The sequence below is a fragment of the Lepidochelys olivacea genome, assembly GCF_965140295.1.
Source record: "Lepidochelys olivacea isolate rLepOli2 genome assembly, chromosome: 11".
Lineage (NCBI taxonomy): Eukaryota > Metazoa > Chordata > Testudines > Cheloniidae > Lepidochelys > Lepidochelys olivacea.
Window position 1 is genome coordinate 79,508,893 of NC_140421.1, and position 24,938 is coordinate 79,533,830.

At 44.2% G+C, this 24,938-nt stretch overlaps 1 protein-coding gene across 8 annotated transcripts in view; it reads left to right on the plus strand.

Moving 5' to 3' along the window:
* The window catches only part of ADARB1 (adenosine deaminase RNA specific B1), a 223,260-nt gene that overhangs the window by 89,027 nt on the left and 109,295 nt on the right, over window positions 1-24,938 (plus strand). For 2 of the 8 annotated variants that reach the window (XM_084643477.1, XM_084643476.1), the window contains exon 3: window positions 5,784-5,806. The exons of 2 other annotated variants lie outside the window; for them this stretch is intronic. Coding sequence is in view for 1 of the 6 variants with exons in the window: in XM_084643473.1 (XP_084499599.1) it covers window positions 19,241-19,340 (100 nt within the window). In the remaining 5 variants the exon portion in view is untranslated. Of the gene's footprint in view, window positions 1-5,783; window positions 5,807-5,826; window positions 5,842-10,675; window positions 10,863-19,039; window positions 19,341-24,938 lie in introns of those variants that run through there. 4 more of the 8 variants (XM_084643474.1, XM_084643475.1, XM_084643479.1 and 1 more) reach the window with 4 other exon arrangements.

Below are 24,938 nucleotides of genomic sequence, written 5' to 3' on the forward strand. Positions count from 1 at the left end.
CTAGGTGTGGGAGGCCTTCCCCCACCCCAGTTTGTCTCCCCTCTTGGGGTTCAGGGCATGCCTCAATTCCAAGGGTTTAAACCCTGTGGAACCTGCCACAAGCCCATGCCAATGGGCAACCCCCACAACTCTTGCCTCAAGTGCCTGGGGGAGGTGCATCAAACAGATTGGTTCAAGACCTGTAAAGGGTTCCACCCATGGACAAAAAAAGAATGGGACTTCAGGCTGAAGCAGATCCTGATGGAAGCAGCCCTCCATCCCCAGATGGCTCCAGGCTGGCAGGAGCCAGCACCAAGCACCTCTGTGCAGAGTGCTCCGGCCTCCATTCCAGCGGAGGGCAATAAAAATGATTAGGGGACTGGAACACATGACTTATGAGGAGAGGCTGAGGGAACTGGGATTGTTTAGTCTGCAGAAGAGAAGAATGAGGGGGGATTTGATAGCTGCTTTCAACTACCTGAAAGGGGGTTCCAAAGAGGGTGGAGCTCAGCTGTTCTCGGTGGTACCAGATGACAGAACAAGGAGTAATGGTCTCAAGTTGCAGTGGGGGACGTTTAGGTTGGATATTAGGAAAAACCTTTTCACTAGGAGGGTGGTGAAGCACTGGAATGCATTACCTAGGGAGGTGGTGGAATCTCCTTCCTTAGAAGTTTTTAAGGTCAGGCTGACAAAGCCCTGGCTGGGATGATTTAATTGGGGATTGGTCCTGCTTCGAGCAGGGGGTTGGACTAGATGACCTCCTGAGGTCCCTTCCAACCCTGATATTCTATGCTTCTTTGAAGGACTCCGGCCATAGAGATCCTCAGCACGAACACTCCCTGGCGCTGAAGCATGCGTAGACAGCACAGCACTGCTCGCATTCTCTGGTGCCACATAAGTGGCACAAGAAGGTGGACAGAGGGCGTTCACCAACATCTAGAGCAGCCAGGTTGGACAGTGCCACCAGGGTGCATCCCATGCATGGGCACTCAGCGCCAGTCTTGCAGGAGCCGGCACCTTTTGGACTTGCAAGGGGGTCTGTCGAGTCCAGTGCCGTTGGACTCCCCTGCTTGAGAGTGCCAGGGGAGAAGCTGGAGCTGCCTTCCACCCCAGACACATTTGAAGTGGCCAGGGACTTGATTGCCATGATGGCTCCACAGTCCCGTCAGCCAGGATAAACCTCTAGCGCTGCAATGCGCAGCACCGTCCAGAGGCAAGACCGCAATGATGAGGCGCTGCTCGCTGTCCCCATGGCACCAATCCCTGCGGCATCGTTCCCCAACACTGTCCTCGCAGCACCACACCCCATGGCAGTGTTCTCTGGCACCGTCCCACTCGGCACCGCTGTGGTCTTCGCTAGGGTGACTAGATAGCAAGTGTGAAAAATCGGGATGGGGGTTGGAGGTAATAAGCCTCTGTATAAGAAAAGGCCCCAAATATCGGGACTGTCCCTATGAAATCAGGATATCTGGTTACCCTAGTCTTAGAGCTCTATGTCCCAGTCATCAGACTTAGAGATGGAGTCCTGCTATTCGCGGCGCAGACACAGGCAGGATGCGAGGATGGTGCCGTGGCAGGTGCAGTGGCAGGGGCCTGCACCATGACCATTCTGGACCCCCATGGGCCTACCATTGGTCCAGGGCACGCACTCTAAAGGTTCCCAGTTTGAGGTATCGGAAGGACGTGTGCCCCTGCCAGCCAGGGACCATCCCACCCCTCAGGGCTCCGAAACAGCTTAGGTGAATGGCACGGAGCCTTGTCCAGGTCCTGGGTCCACGACTGGCACCGAGGCCGCAGTCAGCGCCAAGAAGCACAGCACCGAGCAGGACGAATCGAGGGAGCCGGAGGCCAAGAGGGCCCGGTATCGCCTCTGGCTACTTTGTTGTCCTCACTGGACGAAGCGGTAGCGGGGTCTTCATCCTCTGGGCCACCCCCTATCAATAGTAGAGCGCATCAGGCACAGGCGCCGACTTTCCAAAGTGCTGGGGGGTGCTCAACCCCAGGCTCTGTCCCCAGTCCACCCCTTCCCGCCAGGCCCCACCCCACCTGTTCTTGCCCCCGCTCCGCCTCCTGCCCACCTCTTCTCTCCCAGTTCCCCTCCCCTAATCCCCAAAGCCAAAGGGGCTCTCAGACCCATCCTCTGTCTGGAAGGTCTCATCAGATTCATGAAGAAGTTGAGCTTCCACGTGGTCTCTCTAAATGTAATCATTCCACCTCTGGATCTGGTAGACTGATACCCATCCTCGACCTCAAGGATGCGTACTTCCACATCTCTCTAATTCCAGCCCACAGACGTTTTCTCAGGTTTGTGGTCGACTACAACCATTACCAATTTGCAGTGCTCTTTTGGTCTGTCAATGGCCCCTCAAGTGTTTACCAAATGCATTGCAGTCGTAGCTGCCTTCCTGCAATGAAGGCAGGTGCAGGTATTTCTGTACCTCGGCAACTGGCTGCTCAGGGGCCGATCAAGTGGAACTCCATGTCAATTTGGTAAGATCTACCTTAGGCAGGCTGGGTCTCCTTCTCAATGAGCACAAATCAACCCTATCCCCTGTGCAGAGGATAGAGTTTATTGGAGCAGTGTGAGACTCGGGTCAAAATGACAGACAACATACAAAGATTCAAGCAGTACCCCACCACCACAGCGAGGAATTGCTTGAAACTCCTTGGTCACATGGCAGCGTGTACGTATGTGGTACAGCATGCAAGGCTGAGGCTCAGACCTCTCCAGGCCTGGCTGACATCAGCCTATTGGCCAGGGTGTGATAGTTTGGACAAGATGGTCACCATCCCAGTGTCAGTTCTTGAATCTTTCCACTGGTGGCTCAACCCACAGAAGGTACGCGCGGGAGTCCCCTTTGCCAAGCCCCAGCCCTCCCTGTCTCTAGTGACAGATGCATAAGCATTGGGGTGGGGTGCTCACCTGGGAGACCTTCAGACTCGAGGTTTCTGTTCCCAAGATGAACTCTCACTCCACATCAATGTCAAGGAGCTGAGAGTGGTCTGCCTGGCATGCCAGACCTTCCAGGCCCACTTCTAAGGGAAATGCGCAGAGGTGATGACAGACAACACAACTGCAATGTTTTATATAAACAAGCAGGGTAGAGCTCATTCCTCCCCCCTGTGTCGGGAAGCCCTCAAGCTATGGGACTTCTGCATAGCCCACTCAATTCACCTGGAAGCATCCTATCTCCCAGGTTCTCAGAACGAGTTGGCGGACTATCTCAGCAGATCCTTTCACAATCACGAGTAGTCTATTTGCCTGGACTTGGTGAACAATATTTTTCAAAGTTGGGGCGTTCCCCGAATCAACTTGTTCGCCACAAAGAGCAACAGAAAATGCCTACAGTTCTGTTCCTTCCAGAATGATAGTCTGGGCTCCCTTGTGGATGCGTTCCTCCTCCCTTCCTGACGTTTCCACTCATCCACAAGGTTCTGCTCAAGATCTGCTGGGAAAGGGCTGTGGTCATTCTGATAGCACCAGCCTGGCCTCACCAGCACTGGAATGCCATGCTCCTGGAGCTATTGGTGGACACCCCAATCTCATTGCCCCTGCTTCCCAGACCGCAGCCGCCTTCATCATCGCAGCCTCAAGTCTCTTCACCTCACCGCTTACAAGTTTCTTGGTTAATCCCGACAGAGCTAATGTGCTCTGAGGCTGTTAGGGAGGTCCTACCTGGCAGTAGGAAACCTTCCACCAAGGCCACCTACCTAGCCAAGTGGAAAAGATTCTCAACCTGGTGTTCTCAAGTTCACGCTCTCCTGATGCTGGCACCTATACTTTTCATTTTAGACTACCTACTACATTTGAAACAGTAGGGCCTCTTGGTATCATCTCTCAAGGTCCACCTGGTGGCCATTTTGGCATTTCATCCATGAGCGGCTGGCCGTTCAGTCTTTGCCAACCTCATGGGCAGTCGTTTTCTGAAGGGTCTTGACAGACTATACCCGCAGGTTAGACAACCAATCCCAATTCGGGACCGTAATCTGGTCCTGTCCAGACGAATGCCCTCCCCCCTGCCCTTCAAGCCCCTAGTGACTTGTTCATTGCTCTACCTATCATGGAAGGTGTCATTTCTGGTCTCCATAACATCAGCAAAGAGAGTGACTGAGCTTAGGGCCCCATCCCTCCTTATATGTTTTTTTATAAGGACAAGGTGCAACTTAGGCCTCATCTGACCTTCCTTCCAAAGGTTGTCTCCCAATTCCATGCCAATTAGGACATTTTTCTACTGGTTTTTTACCCTAAGCCTCACGCAGATAGTTGGGAACAAAGACTACACTCCTTGGATGTTTGACGAGCACTGGTCTTTTACATTGAATGCATGAAGCCGTTCTGTAAGTCGAACCAGTTGTTTGTGGCAGTTGCAGATAGAATGAAAGGCTTCCTGGTGTTGTCACAGAGAATTTCATCATGGCTCACGTCCTGTATCCGAGCATGCTATGATCTGGCAAAAGTACCAGCCCCTGTACTAACTGCATATTCCACAAGAGTGCAGGCCTCCTTGGTAGCGTTCCTGGTCCAGGTACTGATTCAGAAGATTTGCAGAATGGTTCTCTCTTTCACCTCTCACTATGCTATTACCCAGCATGCCAGGGACGATGTGGTATTCAGCAGAGTGGTGCTTCAATCTGTAATTCCATAAACTCCGACCCCACCTCCTAGTTAGGGCTTGGGAGTCACCTGATGGGAGTGGACATGAACAAGCACTCGAAGAAGAAAAAATGGTTACTCACCTTCTCGTAACTGTTGCTCTTCGAGATGTGTTTCTCATGTCCATTCCAAGACACACCTGCCTTCCCCTCTGTCGGAGTAGCCGGCAAGAAGAAACTGAAAAGGCAGTGAGTTGGCAGGGTCCTATCTTCACCGTCATGAAGGTGCAACTCCAGGGGGCTCCACAGCTGACCCAACGGGTGCTGCTAGGGGAAAAACCTTTCAATGACTGTGCATGCAGTGTGCACACACCTAACTGGAATGGACATGAGCAGCACATTTCGAAGAACAGTTACGAGAAGGTAACTGTTTTTTTTCCTCACCTTCTCCTAAGCCAAAATGAGGCAATGTAAATGTACCCAGGAGCCAGGTTGTAGTAAAGATACAAATTTAGGAAATAACCTAAATTATGGGAACTCTTCTGAGAAGTGGATCTGAAATAAATTAACATACAACAAGAGAGCTGATGAACCATTAGATGTAATCTGCAGTTCATGGCACACAAATTTAACATAATTAGGGTACCGTTTGTTTTGCTATGCTGATAGATTTTTAAATTACTCAGACTTTCAATAAAGAAAAAAAAATATGGTGTTGGGAAGATTTACTGTGTGTTCTTCCTCCTCAAATAATGCAGGTCAATAACAGGCTGGGTTGTCAGTTGGGGAAGCCTGTGGCGTGATGTCCATTTGCACCTATTGAGACTCCGGCCCAACATATACATTGTTGTGTTAGGGAAGAAAATTCAGTAGGCCATATTCTGATCTTAGTTACACTTGTGTAAATCCAGACTAACTTCAGTGTTACTGTAAATGATGTAAGAATCTAACCCAGTACATCTTGATACTGACAGTAAAATGAAACCCGATTTAGAACCAAGGATTGTAATGTATGTTCTTGCTGCTTCTTAGAGCTTGTACCACCTGAGGCATGTTGTGCATAATCAGGATTAATCACCGAATTTGGTCTGCTGGTTGGATCATTAGCTTCCCCGGTGCATGCTGGGTACTGATGGGGAGATGCTGATCCATGCCCCCCTATGTTCTTGCTTGAATAACACCACCTTTTCTTTTTTGCTTTTCTTTCATAGATCTCAGAGTGCTTTACAAAGAGGTCAGTAATATTATCCTATTTTACAGATGGCAAAAGTGAGTATTCTAGTACTTTACCATAAGATTAGTATTAAATATAGATTCAATATTCCTTTTTTCTAAACTTATTACTGCTTTGCGTAAAGAGGATTTTTAGTCTAGTTTTCAGTTTTATTTTTTTATTCAAGAAGTACGACTTTTACAAACAGTCTGTTACTGAGGAGAACAGTTGCAGTTGCACCTGAAGACACAGGGCAGAAGAATCTTTATATGTATATATATAAACTTTTTTCAACAATGGGTAACAACAGTAACATATTCAAAGTTTTCTTTGTACTAGTATAGTACATGTCCTCAGTAGTAGCTACAGATCTGGATGTAAGATTGTCTTGTAAGTGATATGAGTAAGAGAAGTATAATGTTGAAATTGAGTAATTGACAACTTGAGTGAAAAAAATTATTCTTGTGCTAGAAAAGATCTCTAGAAGAGAGCAGCAATTAAATATAAATCATTCAATTTTGGGCAAAGGGTGATTTACGAAATATTTTCCTGTATCATTCCTTTATGGTCACTACCGCTGTCTAATGAAATCTTCTGTTGTGGGGGAGAAAAACCCGCCTCACTAAGTATAAGGTTAAGGCACTGGAATGGGACCTACAAGACTTGGACTAAATTTCTGAATCTGTGTTTAGATTTTCTGTATGACCCTGAGCAAGTCGTTTACTGTGTCTCTCAGTTTCCATCTATAATATGGGGATATTACTTCCTGCCTTTTGTCTGTCTTGTGTGTTAGTCTGTGAACTCATCGAAGTAGGAACTGTCTCTTACCACATGTACTTTCAGTGTCTTGTGCAAAGGAGCTAGATTGGTGCTACTATAAAGAAAATGAGAGCAAACTCTGTTATCTGTATGCTTAAGCAGGAAACATTCAACCTCATAGGAGAAGATTCTCTGCTATGAAGAAACTTGACTCAATTTCCAGCCTCTTAGGTTGAGCAGATTTGTGTGGGTGTTTGGCCCTGGATCCTAGGAGAAAGGGGCAGAAATCAAGGTTTTATATATTGCTAGTTCTGTGATGTCCAAGAACCAGATTCAGAAGAGGATGGCTGCGGAGCAGTAACCCAATTTTGGCTCCCAGTTTTAGGTAAAAGCTTTTAGGTAAAAGACAGGTCAAGGGGCAGGGCGGTGGGGGTTTCAGAATAAAAATGAGAACTTTCCAGTGTAAAATGCAAGTATTGTGATGAGGGTAAGCATTCTTCAGGAAAGATGCCCTGCTGAAAGTACTGGAAGATGGATCTGGAAGTTTTGATACAGAATTTCTTCCTTAGGATCAACTTGGCTGGGCAGTGCAGGTATAGGATAGGATATAACTCACCTGTCCAGTTTTGGATGTGGACATACCGGGAGGAGAACACCTAGTCCCATTTTTGAGAAGGAATAGGCAGGTTGATTTGTTTGAAAAGCATCAAGAAGTCTGATCTGGAGGGCAGAGGGCTTATTGGGATCACTGGGCTAAAGGATGGGATGGAAACCTAAGGGATGAGAACCCAGGAGAAACACAACTGAGAATTCAAGAAACCACCTGTTGTACCAGGAAGTTGAGAATTCAAGCCCATATCTCTACAGAATAGAGAAGGAGGCCACTGTCCGGCGGCAGTTTGTCTAAGGGCGGAAGAGGCAGTGGCTTGGGTTCAGTAAATTTGCTTAGAAATAAAGGCAAAAGGGGTTGTATGGGAGTAATCCTGTAGGTGGGCTCTGAACTGCCTACACAGGGAAGAAAGCAACAAAATCAGTGGTGGCATTGTTAGGGTCCATAGGAAGGTCCCCAAGAGATGGGAGACCCTTTTCTGAAATGCATAGCAAGAAGAGAAAGAGGGCTGCCTTACCACAGTTAAATGTGTGTCTTGACAGTTTTATTGCCTGTTTCTTAATCAGTTTGTTTTTTCCCTAGTTAGGTATTTTACTTTTTTCTGATTGGGTAAGGGTTAATTGTTTGTTTATTATCTGCACTATTATGGTTCCTTAGCAGGTCAAAACTTTAGCCCTGGGGTGTGACTGTCTTAGCTGTTTGGCCTTTTTCTGCTGATTTGTCATGGCTCATGCTTACAAGATGGAAGGGTTGTGTACATTGTGTAACAAAACTCCAACCTTGCTGCCGTTGCGTGGAGTAAGGGCATTCCCCAATTTCCTAGTTGAGTGCTCTGATTGTGTGGGCTTCAAGTCTGCAGCTGAGAAGCAGAGAGATGTGCTAGAGGCTTTAACTGTTTGCAAAGCGCTTTCAAATTGAGCACTCTAGATTTGCCTTTGTCTGGTCTGATTTTGGTTGGAGCATTGGGCAATCTAACTCCTTGAACTTAGGGGCAAGTCAAACAATAAATATGCAAGATTACAGTAGTTCTTTCAAGACTGTACAATATATATATTTACTAACCAAAGGAAAGGCTAATAAGGATACCCAATCTGGTAAATGTTACTAAAGATTATGGTTTTGTAACTCCTACTTAAAAATGAAGCCAACAGCCCTGCAAACGTGCCAGTTGGGACAGAATGCAGCAGACCATGCAATGTATCTCCCTCTTTGCACTAGCTCCTCATTGAATACAGCAATATTTAGTATCTCTCTTGTGGTATTTGAAGTCCTCTGTGGGTTTAGCTTAAACTGCCTGAGAAGATGTTTAGGGCACAACTGTCTATTACTTTGTGTTTTTACAGTAATTTACACAATGGGTCCTCTGCGTGTGACTGTAACTACAAATAAATAATCAGTTTTATATTTACCGACTAAAATAAATCATGGCTGTTTGTTCCATTTAGTGTTGCAGAGTGAATACAGTTGTGGGGGAGTAAGATTATATTTTGGTTCATGAAACAACAGATTTGTCAAACTTAAGTTCCATTTCCAGAGTCTCTATTATTAGTGGTGATGTATAAGGCTATATAATCTTTATGGGCCTCTCAGCTTTCATGTGAAGTTGCCCTTTTTCTATGTAGAATGGTAAAATCAACTTTTCAGAGATTTTAGAGAAATTCAAACTTTCTGCTAGTGTTTCACTGTCATATGTGCAGAGACAAGCCTGAAAGCTGTGGATGGGACTGAGTTGTCTCTCCAAGGTAGAGCTGAGCCTTTAGGAGGGAGGGAGGCCTGAGGCTGGGGTGGAGCCAGCTTGACGTAGTCTTGAGCTCTCAGAGACTTTGTCTGCAGTTCATATCACTGAGAGCAGAGTGGAGAAAGGAAAAGAAAATGCAGGAGCTGAGAAGAAAGGGGGCTCTCTTCTCTCCCAAATAAAATGGTACTGTTTTCTCATGTGGACAGAAGGGCTGGGTCCTTTTTTCTGCTAAGTTCTTGTTCTTCGTGTAATGTCCCGATGGGTGCTCCACTGTAGGTGCATCTGTGCCCCTGCTCCTCTAATTGGAAATTTTAGGTAGCGGCATCCATTTGGCCTGCTCATGTGCCCTCCCTCCCACATGGTTTGCCTCGAGGTTATCTAGTACTGTGCAGGTGAATTGCCCTCAGTTCCTTCTCAACCACCTTTGGCCTCGAATGGAGTAGGTACTTCTCTTCCTTTTTCTGTGTCATAAGAATAATTATGCAATAGAACCTCAAAGATACGAACACCAGAGTTACGGACTGACTGGTCAACTGGACACCATGGGGAACTGGAAGTAAGCAATCAGGCAGCAGCGGAGACCAAAAAACCCGACCACCAACAAAACAAACCAGCAAATACTGTACTGTACTGTGCCTATATTGCACCTTAAATGTAGGCACATCTGGGCTGCCTGTCCCCACCCTCACTCTCTACTCCCCATGGTGTGGGGCAGCCACTTACAGGAAGGAGGTGGTGAACACTATTTTCCCCTTTCCCTCCCCCCGTGGCTGGGAGGGGGACAAGCTTGCAAGCTCAGAGGCCAGGAAAGCATTTCTAGTTGCCATTACCTCAGGTTGATAGGAGAAATAGTGTCCCTGATGGCATACCTGCCCTTCATGGTCTTTTTTAAAGACAAAGTCACATTGAGGCCAAATCCCAAGTTTCTCCATAAAGTAGGCTCCCCACCTTTCATATGAATCAACTAATCCATCTTCCCATTTTTTCCAAAAACCTCATCATAACAACAGGGAGGCAATTCTATATACGCTAGATGTAAGAAGAACCCTAGCATTTTATTTGGACAAGACTAAGGACTTCGGAAGTCTCCTAAACTCTTCCTTTCATTCGCAGAAAGATCCAAAGATTCTGCAATGTTGGCTCAAAACCTCTCCAAATGGGTCTCTGGTAGTATTTATTAATCACTGTTACCAGGTGCACAATCTGCTGCTCCTGTTGGGAACCTGCACGCACTCCACAAGATCAGTTTCTAGCTTAGTGGTGTTTCTTAAAAATGTTCCCATCTTGGAAATTTGCAGAGCAGCGACCTGGGCCTCTGCCCATGAGATCACTGGAGACTCAGCCTCTAATGCCATCTTCGGCTCCATAGTACTGTCTTCAATAATAGACCCCACTCCGAAGCCGCAGTCCTCCATAAAAGATGCTGCTGTGAAGTCACCTACAGTGAAGCAACCATAGGAACACTACTTGAAGAAGTTACTCACTTATGCAGTAACGATTGTTCTACGAGATGTGTCCCTATGGGTGCTCCATAGCCCTCCCTCCTCCCCTCTACTTCGGAGTTCCTGATAAGGGTCTCTGTGGTAGAGAAGGAACTGAGATTCACCCATGCAGCGCTAGATCACCTCGAGGGAAACCATGAGGGCACATGCATGGGCCAAACGAACACTGCAACCTAAAATCTCCAATGAGAGGAGCAGGGGTGCAGATACACCAACTGTAGACGCACATCTCAAAGAACCATTGTTACTGCACAAGGTGAGTAACTTCTTTTCTTTTCCAGATTCCCATTGCTGTGATCATTTTAGGAGAAGAGGGTCTCCCAAACACTGCTAACAAATAGTATCCATCTTCTGTGAATTGAAGCAGGAATTCCCATTCTCCTAAATAGTTTTTCCTCTTCCGCATTTCTGAATGGTTTAATCCTCCTCAGGTCCATACAGACTTTAGCTATCTTCCTTGCTCTCCAGGTAAGCGACTACTGACATACTTTTAAATTGATTGTTGTTGTTCGGTGTATGAGAAAATTAAGTTAACCCTTTTGAGTTATAAGAAGGTAAATATATTTTTCCTATTCTGAGTAACACATCCCCCTACTTTTTTTAAATAAGGGACATGGGAGTGTTTCTAGTCCTCAAGACTGTGCAGGAAAAAACTTGAGAATGTAAATGGAATGTAACCAATGCATGATGTCTGCCTGAGCCTGCAGGCTGCATTTAGCAGAGGGGGAAGCAGCAGCCCCTGCAGTCAGAAAGAAAACTACCCGTCCCTATCTTACCACCAGAGAAGACCAGGCCTCTGCTGCCCTACAATCATAGAAATGTAGGGCTGGGAGGGACCTTGAGAAGTCATCAAGTCCAGCCCCCTGCACTGAGTCAGGACCTAGTAAACCTAGACCATCCCTGACAGGTGTTTGTCCAACCTGTCCTTAAAAGCCTCCAATGATGGGAATTCTACAACCTCCCTTGGAAACCTATTCCTGTGCTTAACTGCCCTTATAGTTGGGAAGCTTTTGCCTAATATCTAACCTAAATCTTGCTGCAGATTAAGCCTATTCCTTCTCCATGTCCATTAAAGATAGACAAGAACGATTGATCACCATCCTTTTTGTAATGGCTGTCAACGTAGCCGAAGACTTACCAAGTCCCTCTTCTGTCTTCTTTTCTCAGGACTTAACATGCTTAGTTTTTTTTTTCACCTTTGCTCATAAGTCAGGTTTTCTAAATCTCTTACCATTTTGTTGCTCTCCTCTGGACTCTCTTCAGCTTGTCCTCATGTTTGCTAAAGTGTGGCATCCAGAACTGGACACAGTACTCCAGCTGAGGCCTCACCATTGCCAAGTAGCGCAGGACCCCCCATATCTTACATACAACAATTCCGTTAATACACCTCAGAATATTAGCCTTTTCACAACTGCAGTATATTGTTGGCTCATATTCAATTTGTGGTGCACCATAACGCTCAGATCCCTTTCAGCAGCACCTAGCAGTTAGTCCCCATTTTGTAGTTGTGCATTTGATTTTTTCCTTTCTAAGTGTAGTACTTTGCACTTATTGCTATTGAATTTCATCATGTTGATTTGAGACTAATTCTCTTATTTGTCAAGGTCATTTTGAATTCTAATCCTATTCTCCAAAATGCTTGCATCCCCTCTCAGCTTGGTGTCCTCTGCACATTTTATAAGCATACTCTCTGCTCCATTATCCAAGTAATTAACGAAATTATTGACTAGTACTGGACCCAGGACTGACCTCTGCAGGACGACAGTAGCTGCGCTCTTGCAGTTTGACAGCAAACCATTGATAACTACTCCGACTACTCACTTTGTACTGGAATGGACCTGGTCATTTTAGAGGGTGTCTTGGATGTCTTTCTGTGTTCTGTGACTTGACTTCTCCTTGATGGGGACTCAGATGTCCTTCTGGGCTCCTCTAGTGTTTTGGCTGTAGGATTTAGTTGGGAGTGTGGTGGGGAAGTGTAGTGGTTGCTTCCCATGCATCATCCGTGTGTTGCACCAAAATGAGAACTCTTAGAGTAGATTGTTCCTCTCATTTCTTACAAAAAGAAAAGGAGTACTTGTGGCACCTTAGAGACTAACACATTTATTTGAGCATAAGCTTTCGTGAGCTACAACTCACTTCATTGGATGCATTCAGTGGAAAATACAGTGGGGAGATTTTATATACACAGAGAACATGAAACAATGGCTGTTACACTGTAATGAGAGTGATCAGGTAAGGTGAGGTATTACGAGCAGGAGAGTGGGGGGGGGGGACCTTTTGTAGTGATAATCAAGGTGGGCCATTTCCAGCAGTTGACAAGAATGTCTGAGGAACGGGGCGGGGGGAGGAGGGTTGTATTGTCCATTGTCTACAGCCAAGCTCTATGATACAACCACATTTGCTCCAACCCCTCAGACAGAGACAAACACCTACAAGATCTCTATCAAGCATTCTTACAACTACAATACTCACCTGCTGAAGTGAAGAAACAAATTGACAGAGCCAGGAGAGTACCCAGAAGTCACCTTCTACAGGACAGGCCCAACAAAGAAAACAGAACGCCACTAGCCGTCCCCTTCAGCCCCCAACTAAAACCCCTCCAACGCATCATCAAGGATCTACAACCTATCCTGAAGAACGACCCATCACTCTCACAGATCTTGGGAGACAGGCCAGTCCTTGATTACAGACAGCCCCCCAACCTGAAGCAAATACTCACCAGCAACCACACAACAGAACCACTAACCCAGGAACCTATCCTTGCAACAAAGCCCATTGCCAACTGTGTTCACATATCTATTCAGGGGACACCATCACAGGGCCTAATAACATCAGCCACACTATCAGAGGCTCGTTCACCTGCACATCTACCAATGTGATCTATGCCATCATGTACCAGCAATGCCCCTCTGCCATGTACATTAGCCAAACCGGATAGTCTCTACATAAAAGAATAAATGGACACAAATCTGACATCAAGAATTATAACATTCAAAAACCAGTTGGAGAACACTTCAGTCTCTTTGGTCACTCGATAACAGACCTAAAAGTGGCAATTCTTCAACAAAAAGACTTCAAAAACAGACTCCAACGAGAGACTGCTGAATTGGAATTAATTTGCAAACTGGATACAATTAACTTAGGCTTGAATAAAGACTGGGAGTGGATGGGTCATTACACAAAGTAAAAGTATTTCTCCATGCTTATTCCCCTCCTCCCCCCGTCACTGTTCCTCAGACATTCTTGTCAACTGTTGGAAATGGCCCAGCTTGATTATCACTACAAAAGGTTTTTCCCCCCTTCTCCTGCTGGTAATAGCTCACCTTACCTGATCACTCTTGTTACAGTCTGTATGATAACACCCATTGTTTCATGTTCTCTGTGTATATAAAATCTCCCCACTGTATTTTCCACTGAATACATCCGATGAAGTGAGCTGTAGTTCACGAAAGCTTATGCTCAAATAAATTTGTTAGTCTCTAAGGTGCCACAAGTACTCCTTTTCTTTTTGCGGATACAGACTAACACGGCTGCTACTCTGAAACCTGTCATTTCTTACAGTCTTTGATCAGCAGTGAAATAATGAAGTGCTCATATTTAAATAGTCATCACTGGGCATGCAAGTTAATGCTCCATTGAGAGAAATGGGAAAGTTCACACTTCTCTTAATACTGGTTTTTGGCTTTCTGCAGACCCAGGCAGACATCACTATGTTAGTTACATTCACTTAGTTTGAAAGTTTCCTTCTCAACCATAAGGGTTAGAGACTTCATGATTAATAATAAAAAATCTGAGATTCTGGAGAACAAGACTGCAGCCTTGGGGGGGGGGGGAGAATTGCATGATTGTTTACCCACTCAACTTGAGCCCGAATAATTTTTATCAAAGTTTTAGGAAAATTTGAAGATGCCAGTGAGAGAATGCACCGTAAAAGAAAACTTCATTTGAAAGTGCATGCCCCACTAGCTATCAAAATACACTTTTTCAATTCCTTAAGTCATGAATTCATTTTTGTGCTCATTTTTGGTAATATGTTGGCTACCAGTTGGCCAAAGCTTATCTTATCAGAAAACTATGATCCGTAGTTGTGTGTGTGTGTCGGGGAGAAGGATGGGAATGACACGTATTTCATAGTGACAGAATAATGTGACAGGAAAATGTTGGGCAGCCACAGCAGAATTTAGTCTCACTGTGTGGTAGAATACAAGGGGTCTTACATAATCCCTCTGATAGCATATGTTATCTGCCCCTGTTGTGTTTGGTCTATGTAGAGGATAACAGTTTACTGTTGCTACTAGTTATTCCTTTAGTCTAATGTGGATATAGGGCCTGTTGTCAACCTTGTTGAATTACCAGGCGTGGGGGTTCAGTATAGTTTCATATGCTATAAACCCTGTTTTCTTCAGTGTATGTAATTTTCTAGCCTTTTTATAAACAATGTTAACGTTGCAATGTCCAACACTCAAAAGTTAGAATCTGTGTGTTAATCCATCTATGTAAAACAAAGTGTCTGTATACATAGTCATGTTTATATTATGTTCTTCGAGTGATTGCTCATGTCAATTCCAAGTAGGTGTGTGCACGCCATGTGCACGGTCGCCGGAAGGTTTTTCCCCTAGTGTTACCTAGCGGGTCAGCTGTGAAGCCCCCTGGAGTCGCGTCTTCATGGAGGTGTATATAGGTCTCTGCCGACCCACCGCCTCTTCAGTTCTTTCTTACTGCCAGTGATGGTCCTTGGAGCAGCTCCTCTCTTGCTAACAGCAAGTGATCCCCTAGTGGACTTTTTTCTTATTGTTATCTGTAAATAGTTAAAATCTTAGAGTTAGTTCAAATAGTCTAGTTAGTTTCGTCCCCAGGCGGTATCTGACCCGAAGTCCAGTACTTTGGTGTGAATCATAGAATCATAGAATATCAGGGTTGGAAGGGACCCCAGAAGGTCATCTAGTCCAACCCCCTGCTCAAAGCAGGACCAATTCCCAGTTAAATCATCCCAGCCAGGGCTTTGTCAAGCCTGACCTTAAAAACCTCTAAGGAAGGAGATTCTACCACCTCCCTAGGTAACGCATTCCAGTGTTTCACCACCCTCTTAGTGAAAAAGTTTTTCCTAATATCCAATCTAAACCTCCCCCACTGCAACTTGAGACCATTACTCCTCGTTCTGTCATCTGCTACCATTGAGAACAGTCTAGAGCCATCCTCTTTGAAACCCCCTTTCAGGTAGTTGAAAGCAGCTATCAAATCCCCCCTCATTCTTCTCTTCTGCAGGCTAAACAATCCCAGCTCCCTCAGCCTCTCCTCATAACTCATGTGTTCCAGTCCCCTAATCATTTTTGTTGCCCTTCGCTGGACTCTCTCCAATTTATCCACATCCTTCTTGAAGTGTGGGGCCCAAAACTGGACACAGTACTCCAGATGAGGCCTCACCAATGTCGAATAGAGGGGAACGATCACGTCCCTCGATCTGCTCGCTATGCCCCTACTTATACATCCCAAAATGCCATTGGCCTTCTTGGCAACAAGGGCACACTGCTGACTCATATCCAGCTTCTCGTCCACTGTCACCCCTAGGTCCTTTTCTGCAGAACTGCTGCCTAGCCATTCGGTCCCTAGTCTGTAGCTGTGCATTGGGTTCTTCCGTCCTAAGTGCAGGACCCTGCACTTATCCTTATTGAACCTCATCAGATTCCTTTTGGCCCAATCTTCCAATTGGTCTAGGTCCTTCTGTATCCTATCCCTCCCCTCCAGCGTATCTACCACTCCTCCCAGTTTAGTATCATCCGCAAATTTGCTGAGAGTGCAATCCACACCATCCTCCAGATCATTTATGAAGATATTGAATAAAACCGGCCCCAGGACCGACCCTTGGGGCACTCCACTTGATACCGGCTGCCAACTAGACATGGAGCCATTGATCACTACCCGTTGAGCCCGACAATCTAGCCAGCTTTCTACCCACCTTATAGTGCATTCATCCAGCCCATACTTCCTTAACTTGCTGACAAGAATATTGTGGGAGACCGTGTCAAAAGCTTTGCTAAAGTCAAGAAACAATACATCCACTGCTTTCCCTTCATCCACAGAACCAGTAATCTCATCATAAAAGGCGATTAGATTAGTCAGGCATGACCTTCCCTTGGTGAATCCATGCTGGCTGTTCCTGATCACTTTCCTCTCATGCAAGTGCTTCAGGATTGATTCTTTGAGGACCTGCTCCATGATTTTTCCAGGGACTGAGGTGAGGCTGACTGGCCTGTAGTTCCCAGGATCTTCCTTCTTCCCTTTTTTAAAGATTGGCACTACATTAGCCTTTTTCCAGTCATCCGGGACTTCCCCGGTTCGCCACGAGTTTTCAAAGATAATGGCCAGTGGCTCTGCAATCACAGCCGCCAATTCCTTCAGCACTCTCGGATGCAACTCGTCCGGCCCCATGGACTTGTGCACGTCCAGCTTTTCTAAATAGTCCCTAACCGCCTCTATCTCCACAGAGGGCTGGCCATCTCTTCCGCATTTTGTGATGCCCAGCGCAGCAGTCTGGGAGCTGACCTGTGCTGTGGAGCACGCCAGCCTTGGTAAGAGAAACCATGGTGCCGAGAAAGGACTCTGGCTGCAGGGACCCTTGGCACCGCCATTCCCCAGCGCCAAAGACCTCTTCCAGTCCGAGTGCCTGGCACCACTCCCATTCACCGGTGCTGCACAAGAAGAAGAAAATAGAGAGCGGTCGCTATTCCATTAAAGTAGTGGAGAGAGGAGGCACCAGTGGGGAGTGCCCCGTGCTGGGACACCCTGCCCCAGCTCCAACTCAGCCAGCATGTTGACTCCAGCCTCACAGGAAGGTCTGTTGCGTCTGGTTTTAGTGGACTCCCTGGTGCAGGAGAGTCAGAAGGAGGACATAGACCTTCCTTCTATACCAGACACTTTTGGGGCAGCTAGGGAGCTTATTCTGGTGACGGTGAGTCACCGGCACTGGTGCCACAAAGAGGCACCGTGCTACTTTGGGGCAAGCTGCTGCTGCTGAGGCACTGCTCATCCTCACCTCGGCACTGCTCCCTGGCACTGTCTCGCTCTGCAAGGTCGCCAAGGTCGGAGTCCTCATCGGACTTGGAGGTGTAGTCGCCTGTAGGGGAAGCCGGCACTGTTCCTGGTACCACTCGAGGCAACAGGAAGGGCAGCTGCTACCCATGATGTCCTGGCTTCCACGGTGGCAGGCACTGGCTCAATGGCCCTAGTGGGCCCCTTGGGCCTACCACCAAGTCCAAGGGCCAGGGTCCAGATCCTTGTCAGTGCCTTCGGAGGCATGGGTCCCTCCATCATCGACTTCAGTAGCCTGGGAACCTCTGCAAGGGCAGGAGATGGACACGCAGGTTGGCACTGAGACCACTGTGGGACCTGGCACTGGGGTCAGTACCTAGACGGGTTCAGGCCCGGGAAACAGCACCACCCCCTGCACCACACAGGGCGTTGCAACACAAGGGGATCCCCACGAACCAGAGGGACAGGAAGACTCGGTGCCCCCGCAGGCATCCTCCTCATCCTCCCCAGATGAAGCGGTGGTGGGTACCACCACGCTGCCTGCCATGGACACCAGGGCACACCAAGAGTTGCTCAGGAGGATAGCTCAAAACTTGAGCATGCACGTGGAGGAGGTCTCAGGAGACTGACCCTAAGGTGGATATTCTGTCCCTGAAGGTCCTTCAACGGTGGCTTTGCCCCTCATTTAGACTATCCATAACCACTAAGGTGGTAGAGGGTAGAAAGGGTAGAGAGGATATATTTTGTGCCCTCCAAGGAGTATGAGTACTTGTTTACCCATCCTCAACCAGGTACTCTGGTGGTGGAGGTGGCCAACCAGAAAGAAAGACAGGGACAGCTGGGGCCGACCCCTAAGCAAAGAGTCCTATACACACCTCCATGAAGGCTCAACTCCAGGGGGCTCCACAGCTGACCCAATGGGTACCGCTATGGAAAAACCTTCTGGTGACTGTGCACACGGTGGACAGACACCCACTTGGAATGGACACGAGCAACACATCTTGAAGAACAACAGTTACTAAAGGTAGGTAACCAGTTTTTTTACAGCTATCCATATATACATATAATATATGCATATTTACCTGTGTAAAATAGAAGCATATATATATAAATATCTGTGTGTGGTATATAAAGTGGAAAGCTAAAACTACACTAGTGCTACATTAAGTTGGAACAGTTAAAATGAGTCAACAAGAGTCAAAATGAAGATTCATGCAGGAACCTTAATATGTTGCTTGTACCTATCATGTAGTATTTTTGTTTTTCTTGCCACATTATACCTTTAATATATTGTTCAGATAATTGCTACAAAATATAAAGGAAGAGGTACAGTCTGAGTTAACCTTGCTGTTGGAACCTTATCTTTTGTGTTTTCTTGCTTAATTTTACTGTAACAGTGATACAGGTTATTTCCATTTTATAACGGTGAAAGGAAAAGACAGACTGTAACTAGTTGGTGTGGTGTTGGTGTCCTCATCTCTGGAAATATATGTTCAGTTTCATAAACCTGTCCCTCCTTGCTCTCTCATTTTCAAAACAATCTGTAAGGGTTAATTGTCACATGTGCCTCTTGCGGATAGTAGGAATGAACTGCAGTGTTTAGTGTACTGTGCAGTTAATCCTGCAGTTTGATGAATGGACCTTGAATAGACAAGGAGAGTTTGTAGTGCTGACATGTTAACACAAGAGTTAACTGTTCTCATTGCTTCTATGGCTTGCTGAAATAAATCACTGTAGTAACACAGTGAGTTTTTGAGACAGAGTGAGATTTAGCACTCTGGCAACCTGAGCTGACTGGGTTGTAGCACTTAGCCTGCATGGCATCTCTGCTAACTGGGACTTTGAACATGGGGACCTTCTTCAGCATTGTGAGGCGTCGCTATAAAAGGAGGCGTAAGAAACGTTCTGAGAGGAAAGGTAGTATATTAATTTTTGTACTGTCAAAACAGAATATTGGTGAGCTTTTACAAATAGAAAAATGCATTGTAGAAATGTTTTCAGATTATACTGAAATGTAAATACTAAATATAATTTTTTTCATACATATCTTTAAAAAATAATTTCTGTAACACTTTTTTTATTATGTTTGAGTATTGAACACCAAAAGCAATAAGCTTCAAATGGAAATCAATTTTCCAATATATTTCACTTTCCTTCCAGGCTTTCAAAATTCAAAATATTTATTTTTAGACAAACATGTGGAAGCCTTAAAGTTGCACAGCTTTTTGTATTTTACTGCTTATTTTATCCCTAATGAATTGTTTCATGTGTCAGACTGTAAGCTGTCTGTCTTGTCACTGGATATTCATTAATCAGCTCATAAAATGTGCTTCTTCTGTCTTTAAAATTAGCCTGTCTTGAACAGCAAGTATAAATTGAGAGCTACTAAAAGTCTCCTTTATCTTTTAACTAAATTTGTAAGAAATCTGTAAAGTATCCAAACTATTAAAATCTCATTTAGATTGCATTGCTATTCATCGAGCTACACCTTTGCTGTTTAACACATTTAGATTAGGTAAAGAAGGAATTATTTTATTCCTTAAAATCTGTCAACTAGCTTACATATCTCTTGAAAACAAAGTGCATTAATGAGAACCCTGGTATAGGCTCGTTATAATTTCTTGAAGTATTTTGTACTATTTGTATCTTTGTACAATTAGAAAATACTGAATTGTCTCTGGAGAATAATATGATATCTGGAAAAACAGAACATTTCATATATGACACTTCATAAAAATACATAAACCTTGTAGAAAGGTGTAATTCTGCTGCTGTAAATGTTATTTTTCTGATTCCATTTGTATCTGTGCATATCTGTAATTCTTCTGTCATTTTTGTATCTGGTTGATTGGTATGGCTGGCATGTAATGTATTTAGAATTACAGGCATTCTTGTCAAATGCTGCTCTTTCCATTTTAGAATATGGCAGTAGATACAGCCCTATATAGATGACATTAACTGCAGTAACTGTATTTAGTTACCAAATCTATTTTGTGTTTTTGATTAAATACGTCAAATAACTCTAAAACAGTGATCATATATCTGAAAATACAGCAGAAGACTGTACTAACTGAAGCAATATCTCTAGGGAAAAATGATGGCTTGCAAACTGGAATTTGGTTTTTCATTATTTAGATTCCATAAGTGGTAATTAATTTATGTAAAAACTGAGTAACTCAACCCAAATCACTAACAAAGTTGAGCTGGCATGTTGGCTATATCTTATAGTACCTTTACCCTACTGCAAATCCCTGCTAAGCAAATATTTAAATTTTTTCTTGACTCTTGTCTTTTGTTTGAAAATACATTTTTTCCCAGTGCTTTCAAAGTTTAGTATTCAAATATTATGGATCATATTTTAGAACAGGCAGGAGAGGAAAAATTAAGAGGAAGGCTAAGGGCTGCATCCAGACAACTTAAATGGACTTTGGATCATGCCTATAGTGAGAAGATAATGATTATCTGACAAGACAACTTGAATCTGTGTAGAACTCTGTGCATTTTGTCACTGGACAAATTTCACTAAAAATCACTGATGGATAAAATAGATCATTTTTAGTTTTGATACTAGTGCATGCAAGCGTTACTCATTTTTCAGGTTCTGAAAGCTCTCTGGGTTAGTAGTGGATTAGTAGTATTGCATGAAGTGCATATTCCCTATTGCACATACATTCAAATCGATCGTGCAATGTTTTTTTTATTAAGATCCTTAAAATAAAATGTAAACATTGTATTGGAAAGTTCAATCAAGCTATGTTAGTTCTTTCTCTCTTATGTCCCATCTTTTAGATGAATTTAGAAAAAAATTATGTTTGTCAAAGTAGACTGGTGACATGATCCACGAATCTTGTAAAATAATACATCTGTTTGAGTCAAACTAGAAGTGTATGGAAGGAATATTTAAGCTCTGTGAATAACTGTATAGGGATGAAGAAATAAAACAGTTAAAAGAATAAAGCTTCAGTGTATAAAGTGCTATAGAAGATAGACTAGTTAAGGATTCAACAAAAACTTTTTACCAAATCAACACACACTTCACTTTAAAAAAACAAACAAACAAACAAAGCTGGAGATTTCTAAATCCCTTTAGAGACCTGCGAACAAGACTAGATTTATTGTACAGTGTTTTTTCAAATAATGTTAGGGATTTCTAAAGAGCCAAATCTTGGTCCCAGTGAATTTAATGGATGTTTGTCATTAACTTCAGTGGGGCTCGGATTTGTCTAAACGTGCTCTTTGGTTCTGTATGTATTTTTTTTATTCTGTTCTTGAACATTTGTTTACTTTTGACACCACTGAAGTGGAAATGTGAGTTTTACAAGGTGGCTGGTTTTTGTTCTTATATAATTAATTAACTATTTTGTAACAATTTCCTAAAATATAAAAATGTTTTGGTAGATTAATTTGGCATTTAAAAGATGAGGAATCTAAAATTCTGTTTATTATTTTAAGTAATGTGACTGATTAGAAGACATGATAATCAAAACATTGTTCTTCAGAACGTAATCTGAATCAGATCGGCTTGTGGTTTGAAAATTGATCAAGTTTGGGTTTGTTCAAAAGGGGAGCTGATTTGGGACGGTGGATGGCGGATGGCTTAATTTTAATTCTGTTTCTAAAACCTGTAATCCAGATTTTCCAATGTCTGTAGCACCCACTAGCTACTGTTCTCAATGGATTTGTTGAGAACTGAGCCGTCATGAAAATCTATCCCTTATGGCCCAATCCTGTTTCAACTGAGGCCAGCAGAAAAACTCCCATTGACTTTTTTGGGAACCAGAAAGCAAAATTAGACCCTTTGTTATATATACTTTCCTAAACCATGATCTTTACAGTCCTATTGTATTAATTTCAGAGATCAAGCATTAAATGGTGTTGTAAAATCTGTCATGGTCCAACATGAAACAGCGTAACAAAGGTTTGGAATTTTTTTTTCTACAGAGGCCTTGGTTTCACTTGGTTCCTTGGCAAACACCCAAAAGCATTAATTCTAAAGTTGAAATTTTATTGATCAAACACAAGAAAGAATAAGCAATTAAAACAAGCATGTATATTGAAATGGGGAAATTGAGTGATTATGGAAAACAAATGATCATAACCTTTAAAATCTCTCTCCTTTTTTGGAAGCAAAATATCAGCATGTCATTTTCAGAACAATCTGTCTCTGATGAAAAGGAAAAGATTAATTCTACTTTTAGTCCTGATGTGTAAAGTGCATTCACTTCTGTTTCTAACAAACACAGACACATGGTGGAGGAGAGGGGATCGAAAAGATGAGGAAAATACAGCTTTTGTTGATGTGTATATATACCTACTGCTATGCTCTTATTATTAGAGAATGGAATTACTGTCCATAGAGATTCTATAGTACACTTTTTGGTTCATTTAAGATTTTTACTTCATTTTATTCTATGCTTTCTTTCACATATAGTGCCACTCCCCCACCAGCACGACCTGTTCTATCCTTCCAATATATTTTGTACCCTGGTATTACTGTGTCCCGTTGATTATCCCCATTCCACCAAGTTTCTGTGATGCCTATTATATCAATATCCTCATTTAATACAAGGCACTCTAGTTCACCCGTCTTATTCTTTAGACTTCTAGCACTGGTATATAAGCACTTTAAAAAATTGTCACATTTTAGCCGTCTGCCTTTACATGATGTAATTGAATGAGACTCTTTTTCATTTGACTGTTTCTCATCAAATGCTACTTGTATTTTATCATCTTCTATCTTCTCCTCCTTACTAGGACATAGAGAATCTCCATTTAATAGACCCTCCCCTAAGGGATGTCTCTGTCCGAACCACGTGCTCCTCTACACCTGTTGGTTTTCCCTCAGCCCTTAGTTTAAAAACTGTTCTATGACCTTTTTAATGTTAAGCGCCAGCAATCTGGTTCCATTTTGGTTTAGGTGGAGCCCATCTTTCCTGTATAGGCTCCCCATCTCCCAAAAGTTTCCCGAATTCCTAATAAATCTAAACCCCTCCTCCCTACACCATTGCCTCCTGAGTGGTTTAGGTGGAGCCCATCTTTCCTGTATAGGCTCCCCATCTCCCAAAAGTTTCCCGAGTTCCTGATAAATCCAAACCCCTCCTCCCTACACCATTGCCTCCTGAGTGGGCACTTGGAGCACAGGTGCAGCCCCACACCTATGCTCCAAGTGCCCACTCAGTCCTGACAGCTGAGGGCATAAAGGCAGGGCAGATACAACCTGCAGTCAGTTCCTTCACTAAGAATCCCCCAGGGGTAGGACTCTGATAAGCAGGGATGGAGGGAAAGCTCTGGAGTCCATGCACACAACACATCTCAAAGAACCAGTTACTTAAAATAACTGCATCCGATGAAGTGAGCTGTAGCTCATGAAAGCGTATGCTCAAATAAATTGGTTAGTCTCTAAGGTGCCATAAGCACTCCTTTTCTTTTTGCAAATGCAGACTAACACGGCTGCTACTTTAAAACTTAAAATAACTGTTCTTTCTTCAAATGATCACACATATTCTACTCTGGGTGAGTAACAAGCAGTTACCCCAGTGCCAGGAGGTGAGTGAGCAGAGGCCTTCTTGTAGAATGAACATAGGACTACCCTGTGAAAACAATCATTTGACCTGGCAGCTTGCATTAAGGAATAAGGCATGGTAATAATGTGGATCAAACATCTTGCTGCTGCTTTACATATTTCTGATACAGAATGTTACCCAAGCAGGCCACAGGGGCTACCTGGGCCCTAGTAGAATGAGTTCAACCTGTCCAGATGGGTATTTTAGCAAAAGCTGGAAAGTTCTGACATAGTGTGAGACCCAATGACTCTGGCTGTCCCTTTACCCTTTCAGCAAATGCCATGAAGAGTCTAGGTGTACACATGGATAACTTGGTCCTGTCCAAATGAAGCTCTCATAACATCCAATGCTTGAAGTCTCATTTTGTTTGGGGGGTGGGAAGGAATATGGGTTAGGGAAGAAAAGTGGTGGGGGATTGGGAATAGACTGATGTGGGAGTCCTAACCACCCGGAAATGTCAGGTGAGGCCTGAGAGCAACTGGGTGTAAGACCCTACATGGGGGGCCTGCCATTAGTCTCTCCTATCCTAACTGATAGCATGACCACCAAAAAGTCTGTCTTCATCCATAGCTGGTAAAGAGAACAAGTAGCTAATGACCCAAAAAGGGAGGCTCCATCAGAGCAGCCAACACCAAACTGAGGTTCCAGGAAACAATGTCTTGAACTGCAGCAGGTACCAAAGGTGTACCTACCTCCTATATGCTGTCATTTCTCTTTGAAGATTGGATGTTTTCCCTGTGGTGGGGAAAACACCACAGGAACCCAACACTTTAGCATTTAATTTCAGAAAGGGGGACTACACAAAAACGAGGGAGTTAGTGAAACAGAAATTAAAAGGTACAGTGTCAAAAGTGAAATCTCTGTAAACTGCATGCAAACTTTTTAAAGACACCATAATCGACGCTCAACTTAAATGTATACCCCAAATTAAAAAAACCTAGCAGGAGAACCA